The 25,908-nt window shown below is 41.7% G+C and overlaps 1 protein-coding gene across 1 annotated transcript in view; it reads right to left on the bottom strand.

Moving 5' to 3' along the window:
• ldlrad3 (low density lipoprotein receptor class A domain containing 3) overlaps positions 1 to 25,908 on the bottom strand; it is a 104,604-nt gene that overhangs the window by 2,095 nt on the left and 76,601 nt on the right. The window contains exon 5 of the mRNA XM_034215958.1: positions 275 to 671. Coding sequence (XP_034071849.1) covers positions 275 to 671 — 397 coding nt within the window. The remainder of the gene's footprint in view (positions 1 to 274; positions 672 to 25,908) is intronic.

Below are 25,908 nucleotides of genomic sequence, written 5' to 3'. Positions count from 1 at the left end.
AGCAATCCTTTATCAAATAATGTATTTCAGATAATTAATTAAATAATATATAACTGTAAAAGATTACCAGCCTAGTAGAGGACAATTCAATTACAGTTTATTATGTTGTATTAAATGATATACTAAATTAGATTTAGCTATAGAGACAAATTCTACCACCACTACTTCTGCTTTTTTTGGTTGAGTTGTGGCGTAGAGTGCACAAATAGCTTTATGAATAAAGAGAGTGGATTATAAACTCTCATACAGCTGTTAGAATCATTATTCTGTTCACCTGACATCCAGAACAGCTTGTGAGTATGATGGAGGTGAGTCCATGGACAGTCCGGAGGGATAAAGGGTCCCAGACAGCAGATGTAGTGCCTGAGGAGTTGAGCTGTACTGGCCCGCTACGGTGGGGGAGCCGGGGGAGAGGCCTGGACCCCCGGGATGGACGTGGCCCCGCTCCAAAATGACCAGACGGGACAGCAGCAGGGGCTGGTGGTGGTGGTACGAGCTCCCCCTCACGCCTCTGGGAAGCAGGACGCTTCGCTTCCTCTGGTGATGAAGCACCAGGGCGAGCAACGCCACCACCAGGACGAAGATGACGGCGCTGCCAATGACGGCGTACGTGATGCTGGGGTAGTAGCGCAGGCGATAGTCCAGAGTCACAAAGCCCTGCCCCGGAGCTTCTGTGGGGGAGAGACGAAGAGCTAATTAAGGATGGATGATTTAGGAGCTTGCCGAAATGAGAGCAGGAGTGGTGGTGAATGGAGGCCAATGAAGGGCATACCAATTGAGAGGGAAACAAGGTAATAGGTGGTTGAGGAAATACAATGGTGAGAGGTGGAGTTGCAGAGACAGGCATGAATATCAAGCAGCTAATAGTATCTTAGGTTCATCCTGAAATGTGTTCTGTGAGTCAATAGAGGCAGCCTCTCTTGGAGATGAGAGCGCCACATAACAAGCATAACAGCAGTCTGACATGCTGGAGCAGCATGTTTAGAGCGGAGCACAGTTTTGAGACCACAGTTCACAAGTATGGACCTCACTCTTAAGAAGGAAAAGAGGCAAAATTATTATTTGTGACGACAAACAGCTTACAGCAGCTTTAAATAAAACAGGGCATTGAAGATGAGAGAAGGCGGAGGAACACCAGGGGCGGTCATACATTACCATGTTTGTTGCAGCGAAACTGCAAACTACTTAGAAGTGCAGGGAACTTAACGCTGGCGATAACGGCCATGGCCAGTGGTAAGAAACGCAGAGCAGCCAACTGGCTGCCTGAAATGAGGCTGTAATGCCAGGGAGCACTGCAGCGTATTATTCCAGATGGGAAGAGGGAATAGCACTTAAACATTTCCGTTGACTGGTAATATAGAGTGAGAATTTCAATCAGGCACTCTGGGGCGAGGCTGGTGTAAATCGTGTTCCTGCTGCTCACAGGCAGACAGTACCGTTGAACCGAGGAGAGAGGGAAGGAGAGTGGAAGGAATCCTTTTTATTACGAAGCTGCAGTAAGGCTGAGCTAATGAGCAATGAGCTACATAAAAGTATTTTACAGTTGCTGTTTCAGTTCAAATTACAGTAATGCCTCAGGCGTCCGTAAACATCAAACCGCCATGTTCCTCCTAAAAAGTTCAAAACACCCATCGGAACAATTTTCTATGCTTTGTGATTGAGGTTTCTGTGTTACTGCTTAACAGACTGTGTATAATGCCTCATATACATGAAAAATAAATCATATCTCTGTCCAATTGGAGACAGTCGAGTATACATCCAGCAAAGCTTGCCAATAAATGACCATGGCAAGATATCTTGTGGTTTAATCGATAGTCTGAAAATGCTTCCATCTGTAAGGATTCGATCCAATGAAACTGCAAAGCATGCAAGCCTTTTTAGACCTTTTGAAGTATTCCAGGCTTACATAAACGTACAGGCTCTTGGGGGATGTGTTTCGCGCAGGATAGAAATTCCCCCCACATGTACAAGATAGAGCTACAAGGGGATTTAAATTAAACCTGTAGAGCTCCAGAATAAGTCAACCAGTCTGAGCACATAATGGTGAATTATGAATCTGATCACAATGACTTAAATGCCTGTGAGAGGTGACTCTACTTCCAAGTAGATTATGTCATATTCTTAAATATGTACTGGCATTCAAATTAGGGCTGTACGATATTGAAAAAAACTGACATTGCGGTTTTTTTTCCCCCTGCGATATATATTGCGTTTTTTTTAACCTGTTAAGCCCCAAGGTCCCGGCGGGTACTTTACTTTACTCTACTTCACGACAGTGTCTCAGGGGATCTTAATATTTAAGAACCTAGTAATGTGATATACCAGATTAACGGAAATAATCTCAGCTAACTGACGATACAAACCATTTTTACCAAAACAAAACACAAGTCTCATAAGAAGCATCTAAATGACCCCTGAGCGAAAAATGCTAACAGACTTTGGCACAGAACTCAAGATAAAAGTACCCTTATTACTTATCGTAGCTGCACATACAAGATATCCGATTAAAGCTGAGGTTCCACAGATTATTTAGGTATATAGATGAGAGTAACACCTACGTCACTTCCGGGCAAAAATTACGGCCCCGCCCACTTTTGGGGGAAAACAACGCTGTCATTTGAATGGCGGTCAATACAAATTCTGAAGTTTTTGCCAATCCGATCAAATTTCTTTGAAAACCGTGGATTTTTGGATCTTCAAAGAGCTCGATTACGATGGCCAGTCAGGCAAACAATTGCATTCGATCATTGGAAATCGACAATCAGTCTCGATATATGGTTAAATTAAAATCAGTAGGCGAGCCTGTAATTTCTCCAGCTGTTACTCTCATGAGCGAGGTGGAACATAATAGTTTTAACATGCCAAAAAGCTGCTGTGTCGTTTATTGCACCTCAAACATAAAAATTAATCAAGAGTTCAGTGTTTCTGTACTTCCTCTAAGAAGAAAGGACAGTAACAGAAGAGCTCTGTGGCTTCAGGCTCGATCGCCATTCAAATGACAGCGTTATTTCCCCTATGTGTTTCCCCCAAAAGTGGGCGGGGCCGTAAAGTCACGTAGATGTTACTCTCATCTATGAAAATCGATCGCCTACTGCTATATTTAACCATATATCGAGCCCGACAATCGATTTCTAATGGCTTAATGCAATTGTTTGCCTGTCTGGCCATTGGAATCGGGCTCTTTGAAGATCCAAAAGTCTCCGGTTTTCTTACATTTCTGATCGGATTGGCAAAAACTTCAGAATTTGTATTGACCGCCGTTCAACTGACAGCGTTGTTTTTCCCCAAAAGTGGGCGGAGCCGTTATTTTTGCCCGGAAGTGACGCATTTGTTACTCTCATCTATAGTATCATCACTGAGTCATCCGAACTCGCGACAGGGGATCACAGATATCACAGATAACACAGATATCACAACACGTACCTTTTACGGAGCTTCTAGGGAGATCGTCTCACCGTAGCTGTCAATCTGATCAAAAGACTTGTTCAATGGCATTAAAACGAGAAAAAACGCGGCTGAATCGGTTAATCCATAGGTTTTTAACGTCTCTGTATAAAAAATTATTTCATTTATAATCCATAATTCCATTTTTATGTAAAAATCGCAGAGCAAAAGTTAGCTGCTAATGGTAGCCACCAGAGTGGCTGCTGCTTCCGGTCTTGGCAATGCAGCAGTCTAACACACACACATTACCAAATAAGGAATGGGAGCCTGCCTGCAGACCTCCACTCTCAGGACAGTTCCGGTGCAGACCTCCAGTCTCAGGACACCTCCACTGTCAGTACAGGAAGTGACGCGTTTTTTTTTTCCCGTCCACCGTAGGACTCGTTTGATGGAAGTTTTCAAATCACAATGGAGACTCATCACGGAGGTGATGAGTCCGCCCACCGTGCACTTTGGGTCGGCCTTGGTCAAGCCCTTTTGACCCCCCCAGCTTGGTTCTCGTAAAAGTTTTTCGCTCAAATGACATCATGGAGGAATGTAACGGGAGTTGACAGGGGACTCTGCCCGCCTCACGAGTGCCTATTTTCAGACACTTTTCCCCGGTTTTATTATTTTTAATTTTTTTGGCTATTTCACCCGGTGTCTACCGGGGACATTGCCCGGTCTCGGGTGTCCCCCCCACGGCCTGTGTCCAGCCCCCCCCCCCCCCCACACACACTCATCCATATATTAACGGATTTTGATCATTTTTGATGCAAATTTCTCCTCTCCTCTCACTGATCGAATGGCAAACGCGACCCACTGTCGGAAGGCCTCCACGCCGGCCCGGCCTAGTGCCGGTGCTCTGGCGGTCGGTTCCTCCGAACTACGGGTTCGACTCTGATGGCCGGGAGGGTGTGCTGCGTTGGGGTGGGGGACTTCCCCCACTCTGCGTGTCTCTTCCTTCCCGAGCCGGCCGATATGAAGCGTGACCAAGACGCACCGTCCAGGGGTCCCACGGGTCACGCAGCGGGGTGGAGGTTCCCAGCTGGAACCTCCCCACCTCCGCTGCGGTGCACCCGGCAAACACGGTTGTTTCTCGAACCTTCCACTGTTGTCTAGCGGGTGTAACTAAAATACAAGATGTCGTATTTATATATATAAATAAATATATATCTATATATATAGATAATAAGTGTCAGTACGATTTTATTTTGTATTTGCGTGCATTTCCTGTTTGGAAAGTGGCACTGTACTGATAGTGGTGATTTTATTTTGGAATTCTTAGCGTGCACTTCCTGTCCTGAGAGTGGAGGTGTCCTGAGAGTGGAGGTCTGCACCGTAACTGTCCTGAGAGTGGAGGTCTGCAGGCAGACCCCTCTCAAATAAGGAGTGAGAGTGACGCGTAGCCAAAACCGGAAGCTGCATACACTCTGGTGGCTACCATTAGCAGCTAACTTTTGTGCTCCGATTTTTACATAAAAATGGAATTATGGATTATAAACAATTGCTTCAAAGCCATAGATACATTATCAACCTATGGATCAACCGATTTAGCAGCGTTTTTTCTCGTTTTAATGCCATTGAACACGTCTTTTGATCAGATTGACAGCTACGGTGAGACAATCTCCCGTAAAAGCTCCGTAAAAGGTATGTGTTGTGATGTCTGTGTTTGCTTCCCCTGTCGCGAGATCGGATCACTTAGATCAGGGGTCCCCAAACTTTTTCCTGTGAGGGCCACATAACTTTTCCCTTCTCTGATGGGGGCCGGGTCAGTTTGTAACAGAAAAAGTGTGACGATCGCATGGGTGTCTAAACGTAAACATTTATTGTTTTCTAGAAAGCCACACATAACCAAATATTAATAACCCTTTCCGGGATCTTCACAGAAAAAAAGTCAGGAAATAAATAATAACACTATTAATGAAATAAATAACACTATTTATGAAATAAATAATAACCAAATAACCCTCTCTGGGTTCTTCACAGAAAAAAAGTCCATTGAAAATTACTGTAACTTTCTGTTGTGCCGTGCACAATCTTAACAGGTAAAAGTTTAGCTTAGTTGTCAGAGCAGAATCTCTCAAAATAAACGTGGATTTACGTAAAAAAAACTATTTTTTCGGGGTTCGGGTGTTTTGTTTGATTTTAAACAAACAAAGTCTTGGCTTTCAGAATATGAAACTTTTATTTCCAATTTATTTATTTCTCACTCGCAATCTGCTCTTCCGCAGCGCCGCCCCCCCCCCCCCCCCCCCCTCACTCCGCTGAAATTATGAATGTAAGAGTATAGTAATCATAGATAACACTGCAGGGTCCGTTACAGTTTGTTTTCATCTGATTTCAATTAAACAAAGTCTTGGCTTTCAGAATATTAAACTTGTTTCGGCAAATTCAGATGATAAATACAACTTTGAAGCTTCGGCATAATTACAAGCGGAGAACGGCAGGCATAACAACAGCCGGTGTTTCTCGTGAGTGTTTCCCCCGGGAAACAAACACAATACACACAAACGCAAAATTACACAAGCACACACACTCACACGTATACACACACACACTCGCGAGCTTCCCCTCCAAACGAAAATATCTTCCCTCGGTAGTATTTTGATCATTTGCTCCGCTAATAATCAATCAGATCGATGGATTCCAGAGAAGAGACAACTTTGAAGGCCTTTTTCTCAAAATGATGACTCGGTGACAGTCATTATATAATGTGACATATTTCGCTTAATATTTGAAGTACAAAAACAATCTTGATATCATTAGAAAGCTAGGAATATCCTCTTTCCAACAGTGTATACAACTCAAAAGGTGTCTTCGGGTCAATGCGACTGATTTCGATAGAGCAGGTCACAACATTTTGACAGGGGCTAGTCAAGGATTCGCGTGGCGAGACTGAAAAAAAAAAAAATCATAATGCGTCTCTGGTATTGTTCAGGAGGCCGGGCCAAATGTGCCGGCCCGGCCCGCGGGCCTTAGTTTGGGGACCACTGACTTAGATACTATACTTAAATAATCTGTGGAGTCTCAGCTTTAATCGGATATATTGTATGTGCAGTTTCGATAAGTAATAAGGGTATCTTTATTTTTAATTCTGTGCTAAAGTGCGTTAGCATTTAAAAAAATAAAATGAATAAAACCGCACGTGCCTGTGGTGTGAATATCGCGCATGTGCATATCGCGGTTATCGCCATGACACGGTATATCGTTCAGCCCTAATTCAAATCACACATTTAATAAGGGTCACAATGTGTAAGTTAATGAATAGTTCCACATTTTGGGAAAGCTACAGCCAGCAGCTGTCAAAGTTCGCTTAACATAAAGACCTTAAACAGGATATGGGGATACGCAGTTTTATTTCTTACAGCAGAAGTACAAAAAGGAAACCTTAACTGACAGAAATCAATTATCAAAACCAAGGACATGATAATTGATTTTAGAAGACATCCCCACATACAATCATTCAAATATCTCGGGACAATTATTGACTCAAAATTGAGCTCTGATCCAAACTGTGAAGCTGTGTGCAAAAGGGGGCACCAGCGTTTGTACTGTCTTAGGAAACTGTCTAACTAACTTTTAACATTGACAAAACCATGATGATCATGTTTTATCGAGTTAATTCTGTCTTTTTCACTAATGTCATGGTTTGGTAACCTGACTTTAAAGAGCAGAAACTCTCCGAGTCAGATCGTAAAGGGGTCCAGCAGACTGATTGGTGAGCCACGGCTAAACCTGGAGACCCAGTTACAGCGGTTATCCAGCTCCATATTTCTTTCTTCGGGCCGGAAGGTTAATCGTCCCAAAGAGTAGAACGAAGCGGTATCAAAACAGTTTTATCCTAGCAGCTATTGCAAAAATTAACACATCATAGGAGTGTCACACATATGCCTATTTATTTATTTAATTATGAATTTTGAATGTTCATGTTTATACTAGTTTTTCTTTTTAAATGTTTTTGAAATATTTTTGAGATTTGACGGAGCAGGTGTACTTCTACTTTTTATTAGTCCTTTTATTAGAGATGTGTCAGTTGTTTGTGTTTGTTTTTAGAGTGTGTCAGGATGGATCCCTTGTCTTTTTCGTTGCAAAATCTACCTACGGGTACAAATAAAGAACCTGAACCTGAACCTGAGAAATGAGAGTGATACCAATCTTTTTATCAACTCTCAACAGGAAAGTGTGTGTGAGTGTATATCACAAAATGTCAAACTATTAATTCCGAAAAGTGTCTTGGGGTTGGGGAGTCTTTCAAAGTCAATATTTGTCAGAGCAATTTTGTGGACACAGCGGCTGGCTGTCATTAGAGGAGGACTTTTTTTTTAGTGTGTTTTCTTGTTCTTCCAGACACCATGCTGCATGTTTCCTCTGTCTACCTGACCTTGAAGGCCTCGGGGAATCTTCAGCAGTGTGTGAGTGTGTGTGAGAGGGAAATAAGAGGGTATGTGCACACATGCTTTTGAATTCCCAACAATAACCAGCCTGGCATAAAGCCTATTTATGAACTAGTCAGAGGCCCTGTGGCTTAATTACATCTAATCTAATTCAGATGCTCCGCCCGCCACCCAAACCAGGCACCAGCCAATAAAACAAACCCCCTCGACCCCTCCTTTGTGATTTAAAATTGGCCAGTCTTTCACGCTACCAATTAATTAGGAACTGGACTCTCAGAAGAGAAAGGCCAAAACAAAGAAGAATTATTTCCATAATTACCTAGTAAGGGAAAAAAAGCATAAATAGAGAGATCCCACCACTGCCACCCTACACTGCCCATCAGGTTTCAGTGCAGTCCTCTAGGAGCAGAGAGAACACACACAAAGGGAACTCATAATGCTGTAACATTAACAATGGGAGCCTATTCGCTACATTAGCGATAGAGGCGTGAAAGGCTGTTTCAAATCAAACAGGAGATGAAAAGACAGAAAAAAAGGAAAAGAAGCTTATTTTCTGTTAGAGGAGAGAGGTCCTGTTTGTGTCCGCCCCCCCGCTGTGTGTGATTGAGCTCCACGTTTTGTGTTTTAGTCCATTTTGAGCGGTTGGATGTAGTCATGGTACATAGAAAGGTGTGATCACCACATTCAAAGATCTACTAGGGGGGTCTTGCAATATCAATGGTAATTCTGGTTCAAAAGAAACACTTCTTATCACACATCGGTACCTTACGGACACATTCACACTTTATGTTTTTTGATGGCAGAACATTACTTTCTGTGAAGTTTCACACATCAAAAGTCCTGAACTGCTGAGAAGGGCAAATGTTCTGTTGAAGGGGAATCAAAGGGCACAGGTAAAAGCCACACACTCCCAACCATTAAAACATTTCCCAAATTGGGATCAATAAAGCATATCTAATCTAATTATCAATCATTTTATAACAAATTGTAGGGCTAAACATTACAGTATGTATTGCCTTTCTGAGACAGAAATCATCACCATCTGAATGACATAACAGGTCGTTCTGAACCAAAGGATGTTTAACTCCCTTTCAGACTCTTACCGCCACCCGTTTCTATTGGGATTTGTGAGCTTTCACCACATGTACTCATAGTGCCTGGTCCTGATAGCTTCTCTGACAGTGCTACTTTGTGCCAAATCTATTTGATGGAAATGTCATGATCAAAGTTCAACATCAAAGTTCACTAGAGGCCTTCCTGTCTTTTCTTGTAGAACTTGACATCAAAGGTTAAAGAAGGCTATTTGTACTGTCAACAAAATAGAAAAATTGCAAAGCTGCTTGGACAGTGTTGACCGCACAAGGACTAAAGTGAAGGAAGCTGTCCAACTGTAAGGTCTTTCAATTTCAAACTACCGTAGTCACACAAAGACCTGCTGTTTGGCTTGTAGGTATACAATTTGATCAGTGATTTTTAGTATGAAAATGTCAGCTATCATAAAACTTTGTCCTATATTCTTATTTTTTTTTCCAGACTTTTTTTATTGGGTTTTCAGACAAATAACAGACAACAGTAGTATACTACTCAAATCAAATCAAGTTTTATTTATATAGCACATTTATAAACGATTTTTGGTCGAGCCAAAGTGCTGTACATAAAATAAAAATAGCCTACAGTAGAGACACTTTACAGCAAATACAACAGCACAGATTGTTCAGAATATCAGTATGAGAAAAAACGACACCCTCTACCCTTAGACCCTCACATCGTACAAGGAAAAACTTCCTTGTTACTGATACTGATAGTATCACATTGGGCTTTAGGTAATACAGGGTATATGCAGGAATCCTGAAGTCAAATGTAAGACCTTTTAAGACCCTTTCCATACATTTTAAGACCTCATCGCCACTTGGAGTTTTAACCGGTTACATTGGCAACACACTTTACCTCACATTAACTATATACAGTATTGATTGTCCTTCCTCCTTATCTTCCAACCATTTGGACGCAAACTTGCATTTCCCCATAACGATGTTGTTTAATAACCGGCGTAAACGGACCTTCGCGCGCTATCAAGCAGTGAGCGTGCGATGTCCTGTTCAGATGACGTCAAATCCAACGGGATGCCATAAATAAACTACACAGAATCACACTACACACCTACGCAATGATTACATTCAGGCAGACTTTAGAATACAACCTCTTTGGACAATTTATATACTTATTGAAAACAAGCTACAAAATGTAATACCTTGGAAAATGCCATTTAATACTTTTTAATACTTTTAATAGCCTTCATTTTCGCTAAATTGATTGATCAACTTTTAATGCTTTTTAAGAGCCCGCGGACACCCTGTAATACAAAAACAGGTAAGAAATACAAGATTAGAGAAGGAGAGTAAACAGCGCACCTGTCTGGTAAAACAAAACAAGCAAACAAAACAAACAAACATGATAGGTCACCTCTGACAGTTAAGAAATGATCTTGATACATGGCAGTTGTAAATGAGTGCTCACATATACTCGTACATAAATTGAGTGCATAGCAGTAATACACCAATTAAGTCATTCCAGCAAATTAGGCGTGTCTAAGGGTTCGTCAGTCCGGGATAGTATCAAAGGTCATTTTCAGTATATGAACTTTGTCCTATTTTATGCAAAAAATAGAACAATTGGGATTTACTTCTTGTCTAGGTGATGCTTACACCAACATGTCACTCAAGCAGTACTCTATAAGTATGGATAACGGCTGATCAAGCTTGACTTATGTAGTAGTGTATAGTATAGATAAATGGTTGTAATAGAAAATCGACAAATAGTTGAACTTATTAAGCTAGAAGTGTTTGATTGGATTTGTAGGTTATTTTATCTTTCGGCATCTGGATCAGGAACATCATGGAGGACTTGTGAGTGGAGCTGGGGATGTTTTAAAGCGTCTGCATGCAGCATCAACATCACTCTGCAGCTCCCCAGTGACATTGGCACCTCTAACAGTGCATCTATACTGTATTCATAAACTCATAAACCTTCCATATGTGGAGGGGCGAGGTGCAGCCACTTTAATTACATCAGAGTGCCTTCTCCCCACATCTCTCCCCTCCCCTCTCCTCTCTCCTCCTCTTCACCACTCCTGTGCCTTTTGTTCCCCCCTTCTCCTCTGATGCCTCCCTCTTCCCCCCTCTCTGCTTTGTGATTTCCATTGCTTCCTCTGCACTCACTTTTACGCTCTACTCCCCTCTTGTAGGTAATTTACCGGCATGGAGATGGCATGTTCCTTGCTTTTATGATATACAACAACTGCACTGAGCCTGGATTATGCACTCAGTGGAATGCTTATCAACTGCAAAAACCTGCCAATCTTTCTCCACGTTCTCTCCTTTTCCCTTTACACTCTCCAGCCATGCTCCTGTTTCCACTCTCTCCAGTATAACACTAGTTTTGCGTATGATTATCTGAAGCCTGTATCAATTGTATTAACCAGAGAGGAGAGAGGTATAGGGACAGCACAGATAGCACAACAGTGGACAAAGAGAGGAGTTTAAAGAGGACAGAAGTAGAAAGAGATGTGAAAGTCCAAAGGGAGAGGAGATGAGCACATAGCGTCTTTTAAAGTGTCATGCGCACACTTCTTCTCTCCTCTACCAACAGTTAATACAATTGAACTCCACGCATGCTGCTCCAAACTAGCCTTAAGTAACAGGGACCTCCTGCTGTATTTCTGTCAGTGCCAGAACACATTCTTTTTGCCTGGATCTCTGTCCGTGCTGCCGTCTTCTCTTTGTGCCATCGTTTTAAAACCAGGATAATTAGCCCCTTTCTCTTTGAAACTTCCCTTTTTCTTCTTATGTTGTGTGAAAACTAGTTCTAACATCGTCATGGATTCAGACTTAACTCAGTTTGGTAAAACTAGGTAAAAACTAAAGACGGAAATATATAATGGCACAGTGGAAATGTTTGGTATAAATGAATGTGATGGGCTTGGGTATGGCCAATATTGAGAAAACCAAGTATCACAATGTTTTGACCAATATCAATATTGTGACATTGAATTTTGTGTTTTCACAAAATATTTACACATTGTTACTTTTCATGAACAATCATTAGTAATGTGGATACAAAGGCCAATAGAACAATTAAAACAGTCTGGCGAGTCCATAGCATCAGTTTATAGTCAATGCAGCCTAAAAGAAACTTGATATTCAACAAAAGATAAATAACAAAAGGAGACATGATTATAATTTGGAAAATGTCCATTACATTGTGTCTTTTGATACCCATTTTAAGGGAACCTTATCAAAACAGTTAACTTATATATGGTTATGGTGTACTTTGTTTTATTATAAAATTAAGCATAATATTCAAATAAATAGAATTAAAGCAAAAATGATTGGACACTTGATCCTACAATATTAATGATTTTCTCTAAAACACAACTATGTCCACTCATGTGTCTGTGTTTTACTATTAGATAGGACTTTGAAAGACCAACAGCAAACCCCAATATTTACATTATACTGTAGCATAGCCAACGAGCAAGAAAAGAGGACGTTTTCAGATCAAAATAGTTCGTAGATGAAATGAAATAAAGTCAGAACTCCATTGCGAGGGGCTACAGAACAAGATGAGACAGAATATTGGTACTCACCGACACATTATGCAGCAACTGAAGCACAGTGAGGGCCGATGTTCGAGCACAATAGGCTATTGAGCATCCACTGATTAAAACAAGCTCTGAAGCACTCTTTTGTCTGTCTGTAATCAAACTATGCTGCACATGAACAGGAGACATGTTGTTGGGTTGTGTAGATACAATAATTGTTTTTCTGTAAATGGTGTAAATGCCTTCATCCTGATTGGCTACCTGCTAATGAATATGCTAATTGTCAAAACAGGGAAATAGGGAAATAAAATGAAAATAAATCTGGCTAATGAAAGACCCTGCATATCTTAATTGCCACACTTAAAATGCCTGTGAATAAAGGCGAATGGGGCTTTCCCCCGCCCCCTCTTTGGCTCATTCCTGAGGGAAAGCATAGGGCAGGCACAGATGTGCTGAACTTTCCCTAAGCACTGAGGGCTCATTTCACATTCACAAAGTGCCATCTTTAAAAAGAGTCCAAAGTAAGAAGAAAAAAAAACTCCCCTGGCTTCAGCACTCCAGGGTATGCCGCTACAGAGCGTGTTAAGTGCGCCTGTCTTCAGCCGAGGCAGGCTGGTCACAGCGGTGCTTTCCCTTACTGCAGTCACTTTGTCTGATGCTAATTACAGGTGTGGACTTCTGGCTAATTTGGCAGCTCTGTTGCCAGAGTTACGCACACACGACAGGGTGATAAAATGAGGTGCAGAACCAGTGACAGGCTTTTCAGCACAATAAGTCCAATACTATAAGAGAATATGGTTTGAAACCACTAGGGGGCAGACAGCTCACATGGCAACAGACAAATACTCATACATACATTCACACTTTACTATATGCTAGTGTTGGGTGGGCATCAACAACAGGGGGAGGGTGTGCATTGGGTGAGGGTTGTGTTTGGGGGGGAGCATTCCATCTGGATTCAAACACCCACAGATGCACACGTGCAATCCACACACAGTCACCATATACAGCACACATACATACCAAATTATAACACACACACACACACACACACACACACACACACACACACACACACACACACACACACACACACACACACACACACACACACACACACACACACACACACACACACTACACACACACACACACACACACACACACACACACACACACACACACACACACACACACACACCACACACACACACACACACACACACACACACACACACACACACACACACACACACACACACACACACACACACACACACACACACACACACACACACACACACACACAGCTCTCAGATGCTCATGTGAGCTAAAACAGCAATACAAACAAAATACCAGAAATCGTTTTATCCCGTTCCAGAATGAGCTAACTAAACCCATGCCACATGGTGGAGATATAAAAAAAAAAAAAAAAAAAGGAGTGGGAGACTACAAACAGCAACTTGAGGGTAGCTTGGTGCACTTTTACTCTCGTCAGACTCCACTACTAGCAGAGAGAAAAACATAGTATGAAAAGTGAATGGGGTGGCAAAAGTTGTATTACTTAAAATCATAACTTTATATCATAGCTTTACCATCTATCTCACCAAATGTCACTAAGTTGTATGCTAAAGTCTGCATATGAAATATAACACAAACACTTCATATACTCCTAGCAATTGTTGTCTGCATTTTGTATTTAGATTTGCTAACATTTTCTATATGTACCCTATGCAAAGCATTTGAGTAAGTGGGGAGGTGGTAGGCTTGCAGGTGAGTTGAGGTTACTGTATTGTATCTTTCTTTACAGGTAGCATACCTTTTTAATTGTTGTTTTACTTTTATGTATGCACCACGACACCTAGTCAAATTCCTCGTAAGTGTAAACCTACCTGGTAATAAACCTGTTTCTGATACAAAATGCAGCAACTGTGAATGTTTCATTGTTTTTCTCGTTAACTTTGGAGATGAGAATGATCCTTTATAGATGCATCGTTTTGGTTACTAGCAGAGCAGAGCCTGAGCTGAGCCTGGGCTGAGTTATTTCCATCATATCTCATGTGCGGACACTATTCAATGCCAATCACTGTGCAAGCCACATCAGCTCCAGAGGTGGTCAGATGTTGCTGTGTGTGTGGGCATGTACAACTTTCATTAACATACAACCTTCTTTATCTAGATAAGACAACTAGATACAGATCACACGTTAATCCCAGAGCATGAAAAAGGTCCATGCCTCGTCTCTATCCCAGCTCCCATGTTTTCCCTATTTGCTCTCTAGATATATGGTGTTTGTTTGTGTGCTGTACCTTAAAGATGAGACACATCCACCTGGGCAACACTGATAAATGGTTTGGACACAGGCATCCTTTCTAGGGAACTGTGAAACACTCAGGTTTATTTCTAACAGAAACCTGGAAGCATTTGATGTTCTTATTGTACGCGAGACCAAAGACTGTACAAGTCTGATGTCATCAATTCATGGATGTCAGATTTTTTATTATACTGTGCGTCACACAATATATTTGCGGCAAATTAAACACTTTATCACTCTGACCGGCCAAAGCGTTTAGAGCAACTGCCTTCATGCAATCATTACATGCTGCCTGGATTTGGAAGGAGAGATGGAGAGAATTTAACACAATAATCTCAACACAGAAAAAAGGAAGTTGAATGTACAACTTTTAGGATTATTCGATCTCTAAACATGTGTTTTATCAACTCTCCGGCGATCTTAAGATTTGCACCCTACACTTTAGTATGTGTTCACCCTCATTGTCCTCTGTTCTGGGATATTGTTTTTTACAACCGACCCCCGCCAGCAAACTTCCCTCTGGGTGGGTCATAAAAGATTGATTGAAATCCGCTCTGCCAAGCCACGCTGGGAAGCAAAGCATCTGCATCGGGACGGTTCCAGATCCCTTCGGCATCCCAGTATTAATATTCATGTCCCATGCTGTCACCCTATTCCTGTTGCTGTGCCCTGTCATGTACTATATGTCGGTTCTTGTTAGCATGCACAGAGAAAGAAGGAATTAATGGATAGGCTGTTTGTGCATGTACTAGTACTTTACAAGCCTGCCTGTCTGTCTTTTATTCCCCCTTTTTTCTCAATAAGAGCTTATTTATGGTCTCACGTGAGCCCATATATTCATGTTTTTTTCATGTCCTTTTGTCTCTCGGTATATCCTTCAGTGTGTGTGTGTGTGTGTGTGTGTGTGTTTGAGTTGCTCCGGGGAAGGGAAGTTTTCATGCTTCATCTGGCCTCTATTTGCCTGTCCTGTAATAACTTGTCCGCTCCATTGCTTGCCACTATCAGACCCCCCCATAACACTCAGTCACAGCCTACCGTGGGCCACTAGACGAGTGGAGGGGACGTGGGTTAGAGTTAATGAATGACTTTGGCATCTGGAAAACATCCATAGTGGTGGTGGTGGTGGAGGAGGAGGAGGAGGAGGAGGAGGAGGAGGAGGAGGAGGAGGAGGAGGAGGAGGAGAGCGTGGAGTGACAGATGGAAAGGAGAGGACAGGAAGGTTGAAGGGCAGGTGAAAGGAAGGCCACTCACTGATTTATCTAAGGGGCAGCAAATGTAAAAAAGCTTCAACGTAGAATGTAAAATAATAGAGAGCAAGGTTGGGTCTGGAACAAAAAGAGTGCAGCTGATAAATGAAGTAAGTACTGCAACATTAAGTACTTGTAATAAGATGTAAGACTGATTTAATAACCAATAACAATGCAGATTACTGTTATACTGCTATAGTGACATTATTGGTAAGCTCGGAACAGATATAAGAGGGCAATATATAGTTAACGCTAAATATTTAACAATAGTGAGTATATTCAGTTCTCATATTTAATGTATGGTGCAGCATGTCGGAGTCATTACATTGAGTCAACATAATGTATAGGTATTTGTAAACATACAATGTTTATGTGCCTATATCATCTACTTAGATGGTGTCTTATAACTTCAAAAGGGGTGGACGGTTGTATTGCCATAAAAGTACATTTAACTACAAGAATAGATTGACATTTTGGGACTAAATGAGGTCTCCCTGAGGTCACTGCACCTAGCCAATAAATAGTTCAGAACTCAACATTTATGTTCACATGAGTTTTTACTCAGGCTAGCTTTTTTCTCTCTGTCACAAGTGTTTATACTGAGCTAAGCTTAACGGCTGCTGAAGGTAGCTTCATGTTTAATTCGCAGAGAGAAAACAACAAGAGAGTTTCCACAACTGGATCCGCGGCACAAAGTAGTTAATGTTGCAGCTGATGGGGGAACATGGGAGAACATTGAGAAGTGGAACAGAGAAACCAATGTAGCACAGCAGGGAAAGACTCTAACTTATGTTCTTGACTTACTTGATAACATATGGGCTATAACTATCACATCTGCTTGTGTATAAGGGAATCAGACTCAGAGGGAGCTGCAAAAACAAAGATGTGTCACTCATTGTTCTATTCATACACTGAACAAAAATATAAATGCAACACTTTTGTTTTTGCTCCCATTTTTCATGAGATGAACTCAAAGATCTAAAACATTTTCTATATACACAAAATAACCATTTCTCTCAAATATTGTTCACAAATCTGAAAAAATCTGTGATAGTGAGCACTTCTCCTTTGCCGAGATAATCCATCCCACCTCACAGGTGTGGCATATCAAGATGCTGATTAGACAGCATGATTATTGCACAGGTGTGCCTTAGGCTGGCCACAATAAAAGGCCACTCTGAAACGTGCATTTTTGCTTTATTGGGGGGGTCTGGGGGGGTCCGAAAACCAGTCAGTATCTGGTGTGACCACCATTTGCCTCACGCAGTGAAACACATCTCCTTCGCATAGAGTTGATCAGGTTGTTGATTGTGGCCTGTGGAATGTTGGTCCACTCCTCTTCAATGGCTGTGCGAAGTTGCTGGATATTGGCAGGAACTGGAACACGCTGTCGTATACACCGATCCAGAGCATCCCAAACATGCTCAATGGGTGACATGTCCGGTGAGTATGCTGGCCATGCAAGAACTGGGATGTTTTCAGCCTCCAGGAATTGTGTACAGATCCTTGCAACATGGGGCCGTGCATTATCATGCTGCAACATGAGGTGATGGTCGTGGATGAATGGCACAACAATGGGCCTCAGGATCTCGTCACGGTATCTCTGTGCATTCACAATGCCATCAATAAAATGCACCTGTGTTCGTCGTCCATAACCAGTGTTGTGCTAGTTACTGAAAACCAGTAACTAGTTACCATTACTAGTTACTTCATTTCAAAAGTAACTCAGTTACTTTACTGATTACTTACACCAAAAAGTAATGCGTTACTTACAAAAATGGCTCCCATTAATGCCCTTATAGCCTTCCTTTCAGTACTGTTATTGCATTGGAGAATAATACAATCTGTTGATCAACTTGACATGCATTATATGCAATCTGGATTGCATCGATATTAGCTGGCTTTCCATTTTTGTATATTCTTTCTCCAGGTAGTTGGAAAAAGTTTTCCGTCCCATATGCCGTGTGCCGCCCGGACATGCTATCATGCTAACTAGCTCCCTGAAAGCGGGTGACTCCACTGTAGCAATAGCCTGCATGTGTTCTACAACATACCGTGCAATGGCTTTATCGACTTTTCCCTGGCCAGCAGTCCCTTGGTTAAAATCCAGCCGCTGTTGCTTAGGTGGAGGTGGAGTGGCGTTGGATGAGTCTGGGTCTGTGCCGGTCTTAGTTACTAGCTTCGTCCCAGCATGTTGTTTTTGCAGATGTTTTAAGAGATTTGAATTGCTGGTTTGGGCAGTAGATAGGCTCTTTGACCCGCCAGGACACAACTTACATTTAACAGAAACTTTCTTTTCTTTGTGCTCGACAAAAGGGAAATAGTGAGAATATCTCCAGGTGGAGAAATTAGACTTGAGCTCCGCCGCCGCCATGATAGTCTTGTTAGTAAACAACACAAACACGCCCACAGCCCGTCTCCGCATGTGACACAGGAAGTATCTAAGTACATTTACTCAAGTACTGTACTTAAATACAGTTCTCATCTATGTTCGCCTAGCTGTTGACTATATGAAAAAACTAACGCAGTAACGGAGTAATGCACCATGTAGTAACGGTAACTGAGTTACTGAATTTAAAAAGTAATGCGTTGGAGTACTAGTTACTGCCAAAAATAACGGCGTTACAGTAACACGTTACTTTGTAACGCGTTAGTCCCAACACTGTCCATAACATACGCCTGCCCATACCATAACCCCACCACCACCATGGGCCACTCGATTCACAACATTGACATCAGAAAACCGCTCACCCACACGACGCCACACACGCTGTCTGCCATCTGCCCTGAACAGTGAAAACCGGGATTCATCCGTGAAGAGAACACCTCTCCAACGTGCCAGACGCCATCGAATGTGAGCATTTGCCCACTCAAGTCGGTTACGACGACAAACCGGAGTCAGGTCGAGACCCCGATGAGGATGACGTGCATGCAGATGAGCTTCCCTGAGACGGTTTCTGACAGTTTGTGCAGAAATGCTTTGGTTATGCCAACCGATTGTTGCAGCAGCTGTCCGAGTGGCTGGTCTCAGACGATCTTGGAGGTGAACATGCTGGATGTGGAGGTCCTGGGCTGGTGTGGTTACACGTGGTCTGCGGTTGTGAGGCCGGTTGGATGTACTGCCAAATTCTGTGAAACGCCTTTGGAGACGGCTTATGGTAGAGAAATGAACATTCAATTCACGGGCAACAGCTCTGGTGGACATTCCTGCTGTCAGCGTGCCAATTGCACGCTCCCTCAAAACTTGCGACATCTGTGGCATTGTGCTGTGTGATAAAACTGAACATTTTAGAGTGGCCTTTTATTGTGGCCAGCCTAAGGCACACATGTGCAATAATCATGCTGTCTAATCAGCATCTTGATATGCCACACCTGTGAGGTGGGATGGATTATCTCGGCAAAGGAGAAGTGCTCACTATCACAGATTTTTTCAGATTTGTTATTATTATTACATTACATTGCATTTAGCTGACGCTTTTATCCAAAGCGACTTACAATAAGTACATTCGACCAGGAAGACACAACCTTGATTTGTGAACAATATTTGAGAGAAATGGTTATTTTGTGTATATAGAAAATGTTTTAGATCTTTGAGTTCATCTCATGAAAAATGGGAGCAAAAACAAAAGTGTTGCATTTATATTTTTGTTCAGTGTAACATGTTTTAACTGAGGCACTGAATTGGGAGTTTCAACTCTTTTTATTCCATTCAGTGGTTGTGAACGGTACGCTATTTTCAACTGGAGCAAAGGGAAGAATGGGGAGGGTGAGAGGTGGCTCGGGATCGCTGAGAGGCTTTGACTAAGATCCCCTCCCACCAAACCTGACGGGTACAGTCACCATGGCAACTGTTCTTTGGGGCTGAAAGGTGAGTTGGGAAGGGGAGGAGGCTAGCCTGAGAGTGGACACAAACAGAACACGCATGCGCACAAACGGATAACGCCCAAAGCCATGATGTGATGGAGCTCTATGATAAGACTATGGAGATTAACAGTCCTGGTCGGGCCTGTGTGCATTTGCAGAGATGGGATCCACCAGCCTCCTTAGGACGAACAGGAGGCTATTATAAACTCTAGCCTGCAGCTATATCGACAAAAAACAGCAGGCAGGATGACATGCAGGAGTCACAGGGGAGACAGGGATTCAGCTGACAGTCTCTGTGACAGGAGGCTGATGTGGGACGATTGACTGTTGAGGGCAAATTGGATTACGTGACATAAAAAACTTTCCTACAGAACCGAAATAGCCCCAGTCGGGGTTGAATGTTAAAACAGATCTGACAATCACAGTCAATTAAGGAAATCATGAAGCTCAAATGTGAGAAAAAAAACGGTTTGGGAATATTGTTTAAAAATAATGGGTTTTATTCTAAGCTCAAATATATTCCTGCCTTGAGGGTGATTGAATGCCATAATATGTTAAAATCTGTGATAACAGAATTATGTAAGCACAGAAGCGCTTTTAAATACTTAATGTTTTCACATGTACAGTATTTGCTGGAAAATATGTGGGTGAGAATCCGTAAAACTTAACACATACAATTGTCACAAAACACCATAGAGCTTCCATCACAGCTAGCCTCTTATATGGGCTGGATGTAATATATGTGATCAACTGAATAGGTAAGGTATGGGAGCTAACCTGACAACAACAAAAGATGAAACATGAAGAGAGACTGTTTGAAGCAGAGGAGGATAAGTCTGAATTGATCAGCAAAAGATGCTGTCACATGGTTAGAGACATTTTAGAGGCACACAACAAAGGAGAAGGCTCTTCTAATAAATGGGTAGTACAGCAGCGAGGACCGTGATGTATTGCCAGCCTCCTCAGAGTTTTATCTACAGCGTGACGTTGTGTCCCTCTCAGAATTCCTGCTCTGCTCAACACTAATTTAAGTTCCACTGCCAAGCAAAACCTTTGTTTCAAAGTGTTTCAAAGCACTCAGAAGTCTGTATGTTATCAAGAGTGTGAACTGAATGGATTTTTCAACATGAATAATGTGCTTCAATCCTCAGCCAACAGCTAATTATATGACTTTCCCCGAATGTGAGAGGCTTCTCTAAAAGCACATTTAAAGCACCTCACTGTTGGTATTGAATGCTTTAAGTCATTGACTGCCAATTGGGAATAATGCTGAACATATTCCAAACATGCAAGCTTTTAGTATAGTTTCCTTTTAATGTTTTGTGATTGCCACTGCTGTAAGAGAATCAACTTCTTGAGACGGGGGTCATATTTGAAGTATTCAATGAATCACAATAATTCATGGGTTTTTCGTCATCGCCTGGTATTTTTGTGCGGTTAGTGAAGTGTGCATAAGACACTTTAAAACGTATTTTTAGGAGTTACATATATGGACACTATCATTTGAAATACGGTAGGTTTCCAAGAGATGTGTTTTTGGGGGATAAACCTTGGCAGATGCCTATACTGTAGATGAAAAGTGGTATAAAAAGCATAATGTAACAAAGACTTGCATTAAATGTACATAGAGTCACCTTTAATATCCTTGAGAAATGGCTGTAGTTGCTTGTGCTTATCCAATGCCTGTTTTAACTTGAGTCCACAAGCTGCCTGTGTTGGTGTCCGTTTTATTGATCAGATAAGTGGCAGTTAAGCAATCAGTTTGCCACAGGTTCACCTGCTGAGTTGGTCCCCATGTGCACTAAAGCTGGTTAATGGCATTTCTGTGGTGCAGCTTATTGTATAGCTGTGACAGTATGACACACATTTGTCAATATAATTGGACACTTTTTTTTCTGTTTCTGTATGAAGCTGTGGACTGGGAGTTAAAGTTATTCATATTGATGCAAGTAAATTAATATAACTGCCAAATGCCATTCATGTTTTCCCTTAACTAAATACACACCATAATATTTAAATCATATTACATTTGAAGCTCTCTCAGGTATAGCTCCTAAACAAAATGTGTACTTAGGAAATCCACACACAAAGACACTCACACACACAATAACATGCCTGAGCAAACCAGCAGTATATTCCTTTGGATACATTACCTACTGAGAATTGGTGGAAACAAGAGACGTCTAGAGTGTAAAGCTCAAATATTGTTTTATACTATATTAAGTATTTAATGTTGTTCTCAAAGAAGAGATCATAGCCACACATACAAGTATGGTGCAGAGAGACCTCTTTCTTGCAATGGGAAAATAGAATCAAATAAATTGGGATTGTGACATACATATTACCACTTCAATCACTGAAGAGTTTACCATGAATCAAACCTGCCAACAACAGATTTCATATATAGCTACATAATCAGGTCTGCTAAGGTACTGAAAAAAGAAAATCATTCACACAAACATCTGTATAGACACCGGTTATGTGTTTGTTTCTGTGTGAACCACTAAGTATGCAAATGGCACACTCGATGCTGTTCGAGGCTGAAGGCAAACATGGGCAGCGTGCTCAAGGCTTATCTTTTAAAAGGTACAGTGAACAGCGGCTCCTGCCCCCGCACGACAGGCCCACTTTATCCTGGCAGGCCACGCTACGATGAGTCTGAGCTCAGAGAGGAGAGGGGCGCAGTGAAGTCAGGCCAGGATCTGGCTTCAGATCAAGTGGGATAAACCCTCCAATGACACACGCACACACTCACACTCACACTCTCGCACACAAACAAGACAAAAAAGTTGTCTGCAAAGAAAAAGGAAGAACAAACCATGCAGAATATCAGTGCCCATGTACAATGCCAGTCCTCCCATGGCTTTAGTTCTGCCCTGTTCTCCTCCTGGCTGAGAGACTGAACAAGACCCCCCGATGGCCTTTCCACCATCTAATCCCCTCTCCTTGAACAATAGGCCTGGTCAGCCTGCTGGAAGCTCGAGGAGCCCCTGCGTCTTTTATCAAAGTCAAACAACAGAACAACACAGGCTGTTGCTGAAGGTCTATTGCTCCGCCTCGTATCTCTGTGCTCGGCAAGAGAGGAATCAATGGCGTCCGTCTGAGTGATAAGAAGGGGAGCATGATGGTCAGCTGTGCAGCTTGTACATATTTGCTCCGAGTGTATCAGTGCCTACGGGGTAGCCGGTACCTGGAGGTCACAGATAAGGCTCGTCGCAGAACCTTCTCTGAGATGAGTGTTTGAAGTCGTGACCTTTTACGCATGTGGTGCCAGGCAGCGAAGAATGCTGACCATGCACGCTGTGCGGTCTGAACGAACAATGGGGGAGCTGTGCTGACTGAAATGACAAGGGGATACAAAAAAAAAACAGCAGGAATCTTGGTTTGTCTCATCAGAAGGTATGCTGAGTGTGTAACCATCTCTGTATGGCTATTTGCATACTACCCAGATATTATTGCATGCCAGTCTTTCTTTTGTCTCATCTTTTTTTATCTCCCTGCACATCGCATAGTGCCTACAACTGGAAGTAGCTGCCTGACGTCTTCTTGAAGACCAAAAATACTTGACAGCAGGGTTCGATACTCTGCAAAGATGTGACGAACAGCATCCTTTTGCACCTCTTCCCCAGGCTATTTACAATACCAAAGCTTCATTAACCAGAAGAGAACAAAACTCCTCTTGTTGCAGAAGGGAAAGACTTGAACACAAACAGCCAATTAGGAATGCCTCTAAAATCAATTTGGCATGTCATACTGTATATGTGCCCTGTGGCTTATTGGAACAAATGAAGCAGTGGGGCTCAATGTGTGTTTAACCTTTACAAGAGGGAGAGGAACATTGCTTTTCTTTTGTCCTATACCTATACAGCTAGTTTATTGATATCATTTCTTCACTTCCTTGGTCACGGCTTCTTTCCAACACCAATTTGTTATCCATCTCTATGGACATCATTCTTTCCTTAGTTGTATTGCTAAAAGTTCAATTAACTGTTATTTTGACTTCTCCCTCCCCAATGCTTTTGTTTCTCTGCTCATATCAAACACATCTGTTACTCTAATCTTGTTGATCTTTTATATTCTCAGCAGGGGCTTATTTTAGTGGCTTAGACAACTCCATTAATGGGTTCTTCCAAATCAATAACAGCCAGGCGCTGTATACATTAACATACACTTATACTGCATAATTTTCCACATAATTGATCCTAATCCTGCATTTGCACACATGTTTCGTCTTGGTAATTAAGGCTTTTAAGAATATGCACATTTATTCATGATACCATCCATCAATGCCAGGTTGAGGCATGCATGCACATGTTCTGTAAGACGGAAATACAATCTCTAGCCCACACAACCTCAGATGAGACAGACTTTACATCAAACTGTGGCACACTGAGTAAGTGTGTCAGCTTGGTATGCCTCTAATTATTAATGCAGCTTTCGGCTAGGCGTTAGCAGTAGCCTGAGGGAGTCGTATGATACTGTGTTACTTAGAGAGGAGGGTCATGAGGTATTCAGTGGAGAGTTTGTATGTTGAGGCACAAATTCAATTACAGGCACAAATATATCTCTTCGTCCCAATTCCATACGCAAATGACCCAGTGTGTAAACATTTATCTTCAGAGTCATGTGTTTGTGCAGTTGGTGTCCTTTTCTGTTTAACAACAGAACAGTGTTATTACATGTGTGCTAACAGGCATCTATCAGTTGGATAATTTGGAAATCTGTATCCAATTAACAAAAACAAGTTGTTGTTTTTTTTCAAAAAATGTATTGAGCAGTTTTACAAACCTCATTAAATAATATGTAGAGTCACAGTAGGCCATACTGTACAAGTGAACTAATGTGACTGTAATCTTCAAACACCTCTAAAACAGGTCTACATTGCCATGTGTAAACTTAGTATGAGTTTAAGTTAGGTTAGTCTAACAGCAGTAAAACACTGTATACAAAAATGGGTATTCTGAGTTTAAAAAACACAACTACTTTCTAAAAGGTGACTAACAAACATATATTCAGTGCTGGTTTTTAGGAGTTGTATAATGTTTCAAAACATTGTTAGAGGGAAAATTCAAGAGTCAAAGAAAACCACAGCCCTGAGATTTGATGATATTTCTAAAAGGTTTCCCAGCAGATGGGCAGAGCTGGAAGAGGCTGCTTTTAGAAACTAGGCTAGCAATAAGCCGGCCCTCAGGAGTACTCACAGTTGGTCTACAGAACCATATCTATTGTGCATGGTCTGAAGGGGAAATGCCTATAGATCAGTGCATACAAAGGGAAGGCACATACAGTAAAGATGTGTTTACTTTTTACATCTAAAAGAGTAAATGATTGCACATGATATCCTACAGGCTTCTACAGGCAATAAGAGTTGAACATTAGCAAATGACAGATAACCCAGCTCAAAATAAACCCTAGAGCTACACGGTGTGCAAGTTTGTTTTTACTTATTAAACATTTCAAAGAAAGATTAAATGTTAGAAATGCAATAATCCTACAGCTGGAGATAAAAACAGAACTTTGGTCCGCCTTCAACCTTCATTTACTTTCCTCTGAGATTCCTGTTGCCAGTGAAGCTGGTTTTGGAACCCACACATACATAACAATTTCTCACAAAGGACAGAATTTCACTCTATGTTGCTATTCCCAGTGTACTTGGGCAGCATCTTCCTTTCACTCAGTGCTTGTACCGTGAAACCATTTTGAAATGCAATACTGTTGCCCTGTTGTTTATTAAACTGACAACAGTTTGAACATGTTTGACACATCAAATGGTCAAAAGCCATCTCAAATGTCCAATAAAGTGGACAAGAGCAAGTTACACTTGAAGTGCAATCGAGCCTCATTACACACACTTATTCCCCAACACACACAAAGTGAAACACAGCCTTTCATCCACATGTTCATTATTTTTAAAGTTATAACAGAAAAAGCCTGAAAGTGGTAAACTTGCTGCTTCTATGCAACTTGGGTATGGGATAATCTACAAAAGAATCCCTACCAATTGATAGTTGTAAATCATCATAGTAATAAGGCAATGAGTGTGGTTGTTTTTCTTGAGAGGCC

The sequence above is a fragment of the Gymnodraco acuticeps genome, unplaced genomic scaffold (genome assembly GCF_902827175.1).
Source record: "Gymnodraco acuticeps unplaced genomic scaffold, fGymAcu1.1, whole genome shotgun sequence".
In the NCBI taxonomy this organism is placed as follows: Eukaryota; Metazoa; Chordata; class Actinopteri; order Perciformes; family Bathydraconidae; genus Gymnodraco; species Gymnodraco acuticeps.
Note: the sequence above shows the minus strand (reverse complement) of the source record. Positions and strands in the feature narration are given on the sequence as shown.